Source organism: Corythoichthys intestinalis, chromosome 15 (assembly GCF_030265065.1).
Source record: "Corythoichthys intestinalis isolate RoL2023-P3 chromosome 15, ASM3026506v1, whole genome shotgun sequence".
NCBI lineage: Eukaryota > Metazoa > Chordata > Actinopteri > Syngnathiformes > Syngnathidae > Corythoichthys > Corythoichthys intestinalis.
In genome coordinates, this window is record NC_080409.1 from 12,679,456 (window position 1) to 12,691,662 (window position 12,207).

Sequence of the window (12,207 nt, forward strand, 5' to 3'; positions counted from 1 at the left end):
TTTTGGGTCACTTCCTGTTAATTATTATTCACGTCCAATTAATTTTGGGTCGCGTTCTCCATAGACTTCATAATAATATTAACGGGGCGCGGAGCCAATTAATAGGGGGCTTGCATTGTTGGCGTGGCCGTCAAAGGTGACCGAGTGGAATCACAGACAAAGAGCTTTTTCCGTTGAAAATTCTTGTGATTAAATGTTTAAATCCCTGAATTCGTTATACTAGTAGATTTGGACGCAAAACAGTCTCGATTCTTGGTTAAAAGCAAAAAAACTTGCAGTTAGCATTTATTTTACGTATATATGTTGAAGTACGATGATAGTCTGTTAGTCACTGTGGCGGCCGACTTATGTAAACAGAGCTTTTCTGGTGAAAATTCTTGCGAATAAATGCTTAAATCCCTGATATTTTTAGATATGGACGTAAAACAGTCTTGTTCTTGGTTGAAAGCAAAAAACCCGTGAAGTTAGCATTTATTTTTCGTAAATATGTCGAAGTACGATGCTAGTCTGTTCGTCAGTATGGCGGCCGCCATACGTAAACAGAGATTTTCCAGTGAAAATTCTTGTGAATAAATGCTTAAATCCCTGAATTCTTGATCGATATGGACATAAAACAGTCTCGATTCTTGGTTAAAAGAGAAAAAAAAAACACGTGCAGTTATCATTTATTTTACGTAAATATGTTGAAGAATGATGCTAGCCTGTTAGTCAATTTGCCGGCCGCCTTATGTAAACAGCATTTTCGGTGAAAATTCTTAAGAACAAATGCTTAAATCCCTGAATTCTTCATAGATATGGACACGAAACAGTCTCGATTCTTGGTTAAAAGCAAAAATAAAAACGTGCAGTTACCATCGATTTTATGTAAATATGTCGAAGTACGATGCTAGTCTGTTAGTCATTGTGGCGGACGTAAACAAAGATTTTCTGGTGAAAATTCTTGTGAATAATTGCTTGAGTCTCTGATTTTTTTATAGATATGGACGTAAAACAGTCTCGTTCTTTGTTAAACGCAAAAAGTAACCCATGCAGTTTGCATTTGTTTTTTGTAAATATGTCGAAGTACGATGGTTGTCTGTTAGTCAATGTGGCAGCCGCCATACGCAAACAAAGATTTTCCAGTGAAAATTCTTGTGAATAAATGCTTAAATCCCTAAATTCTTGATAGATATGGATATAAAACAGTCTCGATTCTTGGTTAAAAGAGAAAAAAAACGTGCAGTAAAACATTTATTTTATGTCAAGAATGTCGCTAGTCTGTTAGTCAATTTGAAGGGCGCCTTATGTAAACAGAGCATTTTCGTTGAAAATTATTGTGAATAAACGCTTAAATCCCTGAATTGTTTATAGACGCAAAACAGTCTCTATTCTTGGTTAAAAGCAAAAAAACCATGCAGTTAGCATTTATTTTACGTAAATATGTCGAAGTACCATGCTAGTCTGTTAGTTAATGTGGCGGCAGCCTTACAACAAAGAGCTTTTTACAGTGAAAATTCTTGTAAAAAACGAAAATATAATAATTACCTTGAATCCTCGAACAAATCACTCCTGAGACAATCCTTCCTGTTCGTATGCGGTATAGCTTTTGTACTTTGTCAACCTAAATCCAGAGTCGGATCGCTGCATGTGTCGCTGCGACTGACTGCGAATCACTGAAGCGGATTGTGGGATGGCCCCCTCCTTGAAGGTGTGGTGCAGGGAAGGTCGAATCTGACCCGTCAATATCATTATGAAGTCTATGGCTTTCTCTTGATTTTGAGGGATTCTAAGGTCACTCTTTTTGAGATTTTTGGAGCATTCCTTGGTCACGTCCTATTAATTTGGGGTCACTTCCTGTTGATTTCTTGTGGGGTATTCCCACCCACATCACTTCCTATTGATTTTGGGGCATTCCCAGGTCACTTTCAGTTTATTTTGGGTCAATTCTGGGCTACAACTGGGGGATCATTATCATTTTGCACAAAACTCCAAAATTGGGCCGGACAAAATTATTGGCACCCTTTGAAAAATCATGTGATGCTTCTCTAATTTATGTAATTAACAGCATCTGTTACTTACCTATGGCAATAACTCAATCACACTTGCAGCCAGTTAAAATGGATTAGTGTTGACTCAACCTGTCCTGTGTGCTTGTGTGTACCACATTGAGCATGGAGAAAAGAATGCAAGCCTTACTTTTGACTTTGACTTGAGTAGATTTGTGAAAAAACGCTACTCTTACTCCGCTACTTTGGGCTACACTAGCCGTTACATTTTTCCTCTCTATTCTACATAATAGATTTGACTTTTTTTGCCAGAGACGCCAACGGTGGCTCAACCAGTTTCACTAATGAGACGTCGCGACAATAATCACATGACTCCATTATACCAATCAGACGCAAGCTTGCCGTTCTGTCTTCACGCCAACCTGTTCAATCATGTGGGTTGTTTAAAACACCGTAAAAAGTGAAGTTTTTGATATACAGCGTTGCCCTCAACATGACTCGAAAGTGCAGATTTAGCCCTCTCCCACTTTTTATTTGGCACCGATTGGCCATGGAAAACCGGAGATATGATCATTTTAATTTCAAAATACCGGTAGTAATTATGAAGGAATTCTTCAACATTCAAACTCGGAACTATTTTCCCCACCAGAGGGCAGTCATGTTGTGATTTAATGACCACAAGCTCAGTCAGTCACACTCCAAACTCCATTATGGCCAAGACCAAAGAGCTGTCGATGGACACCAGAGACAAAATTGTAGACCTGCACCAGGCTGGGAAGACGGAATCTGCAATAGGTAAAACGCTTGGTGTAAAGAAATCAACAGTGGGAGCAATTATTAGAAAATGGAAGAGATACAAGACCACTGATAATCTTCCTCGATCTGGGGCTCCATGCAAGATCTCACCGCGTGGCGTCAAAAAGACAACAAGAACGGTGGTTCTGGGACCTAGTGAATGACCTAGAGAGAGCTGGGACCACAGTAAGAAAGGTTACTATCAGTAACACAATGCCCCGCCAGGGACTCAAATCCTGCACTGTCAGACGTGTCCCCCTACTGAAGAAAGTACACGTCCAGGCCCGTCTGCGGTTCACTAGAGAGCATTTGGATGAGCCAGAAGAGAATGGGAGAATGTGTTATGGTCAGATGAAACCAAAATAGAACTTATTGGTAGAAACACAGGTTCTTGTGTTTGGAGGAGAAAGAATACTGAATTGCATCCGAAGAACACCATACCCACTGTGAAGAGTGGGGTGGAAACATCATGCTTTGGGGCTGCTTTTCTGCAAAGGGACCAGGACGACTGATCTGTGTAAAGGAAAGAATGAATGGGGCCGTGTATCGAGAGATTTTGAGTGAAAATCTTCCTCCATCAGCAAGGGCATTGAAGATGAGACGTGGCTGGGTCTTTCAGCATGACAATGATCCCAAACACACAGCCAGGGCATCAAAGGAGTGGCTTCGTAAGAAGCATTTCAAGGTCCTGGAGTGGCCTAGCCAGTCTCCAGATCTCAACCTCATAGAAAATCTGTGGAGGGAGTTGAAAGTCTGTGTTGCCCAACGACAGCCTCAAAACATCACTACTCTAGAGGAGATCTGCATGGAGGAATGGGCCAAAATACCAGCAATAGTGTTTGAAAAGCTTGTGAAGAGTTACAGAAAACGTTTGGCCTCTGTTATTGCCAACAAAGGGTACGTAACAAAGTATTGAGATGAACGTTTGGTATTGACCAAATACTTATTTTCCACCATGATTTGCAAATAAATTATTTAAAATTCAAACAAGGTGATTTTCTGTTTTTTTTTTCTCCACATTCTCTCGTGGTTGAGGGTTACCCATGTTGACAATTACAGGCCTCTCTAATATTTTCAAGTGGGAGAACTTGCACAATTAGTGGTTGACTAAATACTTATTTGCCCCAATGTAGAATATGAAAAGTAAACTCAGTTACTTTGCCGAGTAATTAATTACTGTTACGTTGCGGTATCTGAGTTACTAACTCAATTACTTTTTCGGAAAAGTAATTTGTAACTGTAACATTACTTTTTAATTAATGAGGCCATTGAAAATGTATGTGGAAGTTTTTAAGTCAAATTTTGGTGGAATTGCATGTTTTTCCCAAAAATGAGTGATGTGACAAAAACTGTAGGGCAATTAGCATTTTGAAAATGTGAATTTTTTTGCGATTGGAATTTTTTGTCAAATAAGCTTTTTGTTGTTGTTTTTTGGGCATTTTTGCAGTTCCAGTGTTTCGAATCCACAACAAGCCCACTTTCAGGGTGGCGCCGTTGGAGCGTTTGTCGGCCTTGAACGTCCTGAGCGCCATGGGCCTGGGCTTCTTGCTGGCCTTGCTCATCTTCATCGACCAGAATATCGTGGTGTCACTTACCAACGCCCCTGAGAACAGGTCAAGAACAAAACAAAACAAAAAAATTATTACATTTAAAAAGATATATATACAGTGGTAACTCTACTTACGAAATTAATTAGTTCTGGATGTAGTTTCGTAACCTAAAAAGTCCGTGAAAAGTCTGTGAGTAGACGCATTTTCCATGTAAATGCCCTAATCCATTCCGAGCTCCCCAAAATTCAAACATAAATCTTTCATAATGCATAAAAATGCATCAATATATATAACAAATACATGTTACAATTAGATTATTGCACAATAAATATCAAATGAGAGTTGTGAATCATGTAATAAAGATTTGAGTAAAGCATAAAAATTAATCCACTCTCGTAAAGCTGTCGGAACACACATACAATAGAGGTCCCTCTTAGCCAATTGGATGCCAAGAATGCAAGGCAATAGCCAATGGCAGAGCAGTTATAAGTATGTTACATTCAGTAAACTCCATGAGCTGTGAGTACCAGCCATTTTTGCCATTCGTTTCCTGAAATCTCTTCCGTAACGAGGCAATATTTTTCTGTTGAGGTGTGTCTTAACCTGAAAATTTTGTATGTAGAGATGTTCATAAGTAGAGGTACCACTGTACATCTTTCTAAAAAAACATATGACACAAATAAATGAATCAATAAATCCTTTCTTTTTTGTTTGAATAAAAAAGTGAATATAATATGGTGTCTGTCAATGGCAGCTAGGATGTAGTTGCCTTTACCAGCTTGAATAGCCAGCAAAGACCTTTGGGAATTTAGCGCATGGCTCAAGTCAGCCACAAAAAATGACATCTGAGTCAAAAGGCCTGCCAGCCAAAACAGCATGTCTAACCTTTTGGCAACTCATCAATCTGGGATTGATGACTTGGAATTTTAAGAAAAATGCTCCTTTTAACTAGTGTTCTTCCGATCGCATATTTTTTTACGGGTGTGCCATTTTAGGCACCCCCCACGATTCCATTCGATTACGATTCAGGGTGCCACGGTTCGATGATTGAACGATGATCAAGATTATCGATGCATCATGCATTATTAAATATTAAAGTAGCCAAACAAATCAATGTCCGTTATTTATTTAAAATATCCCAATGTTTCTAGAGCAACGATGGAAACATGCCCAAACAAAGTGCAAAAACATGAACCATTTTAAAGGCAGTACTTATTCCTCAACATGCCTATACAACACACACCTGACCTTGAGATGCTCTTTTTCACAAGAAGGTGCAAAAACATTCGCTGTTTCAAAGGCAGTACTTATTTCTCTAATTAATACAATAAATTGACACTGGTTGAATGAATTCCACATTTTCTGGAAACAGTGTCTTTAGAAATAAGTACATTGTAAAAAGTCTTAGTTTTCACAGATTTCTCTACTATTTCGCATGTTTGTAGTGTCACCGCTGTACTTAATCCTGGTTTTATACATTCTGCATCTAGAGCAACTTTTGTACACCACCAAACAACGCACAAATTGACATGGAAATACATGTTAGCGAAGTCACTAATTAGCATTGCACTCGGCGATAACTAGTAACATCTTAAAAACAAGAAAAGCTAAACAGTACAAGAGGGTTCATGTACTCACCTCTGACACGGGACACGGGACTTACCAAAACACTAGGGACTTTTTCCAATTAACACGACTTGAACCTACTGCTGGACAACTGAAAAACAAGGAGCAACGAACTATATCTCTTCCCCTCTCGCTCTAAAAAATAACTTGCGCACAGAAGCGTGACCGCCGGTCCCTGCCTGTCTCATACACAAATTTATTTTCCAGTCTTTTGAAAAAGAGTAAATCTCTCGCTCAGTAACAGGCAGCATCCATCATAACGTTGTGCGTGCGTCCGTTAAAGGTGTCCGGGCGTTAGACGTGTCTTGAATTTCGTTCTGCTACGAGCGGCTATCATAAAGTTATTAGGGAAAATCATCGTTTTTTAACATTTATGAATCGTAATCGAATCGTTACGTGTAAAATAGCGATGCATCTAATAATCGATTTTTTTGGCACACCGCAAGGATTTTTGCACCCGAGTCAGAGTCACTTGATTTTAAGAATCTCTGATACGGAGTCCTGATCCGATACTGGGAAAAAAATACTTTTTTTGTTTTTATTTGAACAAACGTTCCAAACATCTTACAGTACTGTACTTTTTACATTGCTTCCGCTTTTTCTGTGAGTGGATAAAATGTATAATTTTAACCCTTTAAGGTCGGGGCCTATTTTATTCAATTTTGCATACCTTTGTTGTTACCTTAATATTTCAAAGAAAAAAAATGTTCACAATGGCCTGGTTGGGCACATGTTTTTCTTCACTGACCAATTATTATTAACATTTTGGACCCAAAAAGAAATAAGATTAGTCAAAATGTGTAATATTGATGTCTTGCTGACAACCAAACATGCTCAATGAACGATTTTGAAGCTTGGATAAATATTCAACAGAAAAAAATGAAGACTGAATAGTTTTGTATAGAGCTGAAACGAATACTCGAGCAACTCGAGTTTAAAAACTGATCCGAGTCATTTTATTCACCTCGAGGAATCGTTTAATTTTACCAGCTCTAAGCATCACGTTTTGCCCGGACTACTTTTAACGCGGGACAACTGGCTGACGTCACGTGCGTAGAGGAAGAAGCAATTAAAAAAAAAAAAAAAAACGTACTGCAGCCGACAGCCGCTACAAACTACGCCGACCTTGCTAAAAACTACGCCCGCATGATGCTAGTGTGTTAGTGTCCGATGCGTCTCATAGATATCGCATGCATTTAGAACTAGATGCGAAATGACAGACTCGGCCGCGTCTGGGCAGCGTTTGTAAACAGCCGCCATCTTTAAGCAGTAGACTTCTCAGTGCTAATAAATATAATGTTACTGTCACTCGCTCACGTAACGTTAGCCCTTCGGAGGGCTAGGTTTCTATTGATTATGACCACTGTCGATGCGTGGCTAACGTGTCTTACATACAGGCTTTATTTAATCTGTAAAAACACAGCGCTGTAGAGTGATGAGTGTGTAAAATTAAAACATAATAAAGCTAACTGTCAGTTTTAGCTCAGTAGTCATTGCTGAATAAAACACCAAGTAGCACTGGTCCCTAATGTGCTCCAATACAGCAGGTATTATACATTTATTTTGAACACTGCAAAAACTCAAAATCATATCAGTACTTACAGTTTAGACCAGGGGTGGGCAAACCGGTCCTCGAGGGCCGCAGTGGGTCCTGGTCTTTGTTCCAACTGATTCAGCACACACAGTATACCCAATGAGGTTTCAGTGCAAACAAGGAGCACCTGACTGCAATCAACTGATTGCACTTGTAAGAAACCAGATTGGTGAAAGGCTGTCCTCATGATGGGTATGAACAAAAACCCACACCCACTGCGGCCCTTTGTGGAATTAATTGCCCACCCCGGGTTTAGACTAAAAACTAGAACTTAAAAATAGCTTGACACAAATGGAAATTCAATTGAAACACATGAGAAAAACGCATAGCTTTCAAGTGATGTGTGTTATCAAGCGTAATTATTTTTAGGTAAGAATTTTTTTTTTTTTTTTTTGTATAAGATCTATAAGTTTTTTGAGTGAAAGCAGTGAATATTTTTCGAGTCACATCTGAGATGCAATTGTTGGCTGTTTTCAACAATGTACATCGGAAATAAAGACATTGATTGAATGAAAATGGTTCAATATTGGATTAAATGTCTTTTTTTCTCATGTATATTTATAATTGCTCTTTACCTTTAAAAAAAAAAAAGTTTTATCTGATTACTCGATTAATCGATACAATTTTCTGTCAATTACTCGATTACTAAAATATTCGATAGCTGCAGCCCTAGTTTTGTATTTGATAATTCAACAGAAACGGCTGGCATGAACAGTAATTCACTTAGATATTGACTTGCTAGCTTAGGTATATCAGTTTTTAGTTAAAAAAAAAAAAGCTTATTTAATTCCAAAGTGTTCGGCGAATGCACATGTGAAACGTAGGGTTCCATACCTTTAGCAACATTAAGAACCACTGGTTTATTCAATTGGTGGCATTATATTGGAAAGGTGATATATATTCTTTGTAGACCCAAGTTTATCAATATGCTCCCACCAAGAATCGATATATCATGAAAAAAAAAAAAAAAAAAAAATCACAGTTTGGAAAAAAAGGAACCCAACAGGTTACTACCAAAATCTTCCATTTGAATATTCCATTAGAATAGTCTACGTTAGCTCATCCAATTCATTTTGACTGGAGTGGACGTCGAGCGCCGTCAGTGGCACTTAAACCAGAGCATGTCTTATGTGCGTTTACAGGTAATTTACTTCCTGTTCATTTTAGGGCATTTACAGATGACTTCCTGAGGATTTTAAGTCACTTCCTATTTATTTGAGAACATTTTTAAGAGACTGCCTGTTAATTAACTCAAAATCAACGGGAAGTGACCCATATATGTCCCAAAAGGAAAAGGAAGTGACCAAAAATCAACAGGAAATTAAGTGAAATGTCCCATAATGAACTCGTTGCCTGGCGTTGACTGCCACTGATAGCCATAGACGTCCAATCCAATTGAAGTGGGAGGGATGGCAGCAAATGAACTAAGCTTCGATCCGTTTTCTGTTTAATAGTTGTTTTGTAGAATATCCTACAATGGTTTCCTGATAATTGTTGTATCGTCATATCTTGAGATCATCTGTATCGTGAGCTTGTCTCGCAAATCGTATCGTATCGAGACGTACCCAAACGTTCCCACCCCAGTGGGAGCTCTAGTAGCAAGCAGTAAAATCTGCATAATCTGTTTGCACAGAGGCAACGACATTAATAAATAGTTGCCAGGTACTTAGAAATGCCACTTTCTCAGGCGTTGGTTGTTGTCGTTGTGACGCGTAGGCTGCTGAAGGGCACGGCGTACCACTGGGACTTGATGCTGTCAGGCCTGATCAACATCCTGATGTCGGTTCTGGGGCTGCCCTGGATGCACGCCGCTTTCCCGCACTCCACGCTGCACGTGCGCCAGCTGGCCTTCGTGGAGCAGCGCGTCGAGGGAGGACACCTCTACGAAACGTGAGATGCCGAAACGCACCGCGTCAGTCGAAAGTTTCTCTAGGAATAGCTTGAACACGTGAAATAAGTTAGACTGCCAGTGCATTGAAGCATACCACTTTTGGCACAGGTGGGTAGTAACGCTTTACATTTACTCAGTGACATTTACTTAAGTAACTTTTTAAAAAAATGGACTGGAGTTGTTTACTGGAGTAGTTTCACCATGCAATACTTTTCACCTGAATAGATGTGTGAAGTAGCAATATTCCGCTACTTTGGGCTACACTAGAGTCGTTACATTTTTCCTCTTTCGACATAGTGACTATATTCTTGCCAGAATGCCGACAGTAGTTGTCTCATGCTGCATTCAAGGAAGGTGGGAAGTCAGACTTATCCCACTAAGATGGTACCAGACAAGCTGTTTTTTATTTTGCCTATAGAGAGCAACATATCCTCACGCAAAGTCAGTAAAAATTGTATTGTGTAGAATAACAATTTAATAATGAATATAAATGAATATATTTTCATAATCATGTCATTTATATTTTACCATTGACGGTCTGCTTTTCGATTGGCGGCGCCATTTTGTCAAGTGACGTGAAGCAACTAGTGAATTTGAAAAAATGAATGATTATGACAGATGTCATTAAGTGTCATCCGGCAAATTGTCACTAACTCCCTTTTATTTCCAGCTCGGATCTTTTACATCCATTCAAAAGTGAGATCATTTGCACAAAATGACATCTGTCATAAGCAGTCATTAATGCTCATGGCAGTGTCATGTCATTATTGTGATGGTTTTATGACAGTCTTATGGCGCCACTGTCAAAAAAAGTTACCAAATACCATAACTACAACTAACGAAACAACTGGAACTAGAAATGTGACAAAATATGAAAATGGTGATATATCTTGATTAGGTCTGTCAAACGATTAAAATTTTTAATCGAGTTAATTACAGCTTAAAAATTAATTAATCGCAGTTCAAACCATCTATAAAATATGCCATATTTTTATGTAAATTATTGTTGGAATGGAAACATAAGACACATGACGGATATATACATACAACATACTGTACATCAGTACTGTATTTGTTTATTGTAACAATAAATCCACAAATGGCATTATTAACATTCTTTCTGTTAAAGTGATCCACGGATAGAAAGACTTGTAGTTCTTAAACGATAAATGTTATAGTTACAAGTTATAGTAATTCTATATTAAAGCCCCTCTTCATGTTTTCGTTTTAATAAAATTTGTAAAATTTTCAATCAAAAGTAGAGTTAATATAATAATAATGAGAATAAAAATAACAATAATAAAAATAGAGTGAAAAGTTTTACGTGTATTTTGCATAGCTAAATTGATATGGAATGCCAGTTTATTTAGCATTGTTGTTTAACTGTGTGTCAGAATAGGGCCTCATTACTATAGACTGAAGTGCTTTTCTTTTTGAGAACATTTTTTTTTTTTAGAGATAGGAATATTATTTTTGTTGTGCTTTCACTAAAGGATACTTATGTTTGTTGTGAAGGAGAAGCTTATGCCAATAAACGGCGCGCCTGTGTCCACTCGCCTTTACTGTATAACATATACAGTGGGGAGAACAAGTATTTGATACACTGCCAAAACCCATTGGCAGTGTATCAAATACTTGGTCTCCCCACTGTATCTGTACATATCTTACCCAAAATAAAACAAGAGACACATAATTGCCACTAAAAGAAAGAAAACTTACCGAAATATGTGTGGAGCACAAATAGCAATTTGCATTGCATTGTGAATACAGCATAAACGTCTCACAACTAGTGTTGTATCGGTCGCGAACGATTCGTTCTTTTTGAACGAATTGTTTTGGTGAACGAGACCGAACTAATCATCATCTGCACTGATTCGTTCTATGAAGGTGGTGCTTGTTCGCTGCGTGGGAGGGCGTTGAGCAAGCGGCAGCGTCTTCTGACATCGCAAACGACCAATCAGACGCCAGCCTCATCGCGGGCAGGGGAGGGACCGGAAACAGAATCAGGGCGTTTGTCACTCACGTCCACGTGTGGCCAATAAGCAGCCAGCGTGCAGGCAGAGGGGCAAGACTGAGTTTTGTCACTTCCCGTTCAGTGACTCGGTCCTCCGGTTCCTGACCTAGCTTGCTGCTAACTTGATTTTCCAGTAATGACTATGCGGTGAATGAATCAGAAAATGAAAGGAAATGACTTTGTCACATATTTGTTAACGTGGAGCCTATCAAATGCTGCTCAAACAGACAAAAACACCACACAAATCTAGCGAGCATTGTTTAGAGTAGTACTTTTCTCAACAAACTCGTGACTGCCTATGACGACATACTATCAAATTTACAGTAATTTAAAACACGGGTAGCTACGAGGCAAGCAAAAGCTGAGCTGCGGTCGCGTGACGGCAGTGAAGCGGGCAGAGAACTGTCACTATATGGAGGCTTCATGGCAGCGATATTTACCTCATATGTGCACAGAAAAAAATATTTAGTATGAGCACCATAATACTGATTTGCAATGAAACTGTATATACATGTCAATTTTTTCCCGAGTGTTTTTTTTTTTCGTGTCAGCGTGTCGGGTGTTGGTTGGTTAGACAAATTATGTCAATCCGTCCATCATGTGCTACTCAAGCGCCCAAAACAACGCACGCAGACACGGGAGATGTCGCAATATGTCTACATTTTTCTTAACAGACTAATGAGAGTAGAAAGGCGACATCGTAAAGAGCTAACAATTATTTCTCGTCAGCATTTGACGATCTGAGATGCGGG

General features: G+C 38.8%; 1 protein-coding gene across 6 annotated transcripts in view; it reads left to right on the forward strand.

The window, feature by feature from the left end:
• slc4a11 (solute carrier family 4 member 11) overlaps positions 1-12,207 on the forward strand; it is a 150,832-nt gene that overhangs the window by 117,697 nt on the left and 20,928 nt on the right. For all 6 annotated transcript variants that reach the window (XM_057860404.1, XM_057860407.1, XM_057860406.1 and 3 more), the window contains 2 exons: positions 4,228-4,393; positions 9,267-9,440. In XM_057860404.1, the coding sequence (XP_057716387.1) occupies positions 4,228-4,393; positions 9,267-9,440 (340 nt within the window). The remainder of the gene's footprint in view (positions 1-4,227; positions 4,394-9,266; positions 9,441-12,207) is intronic.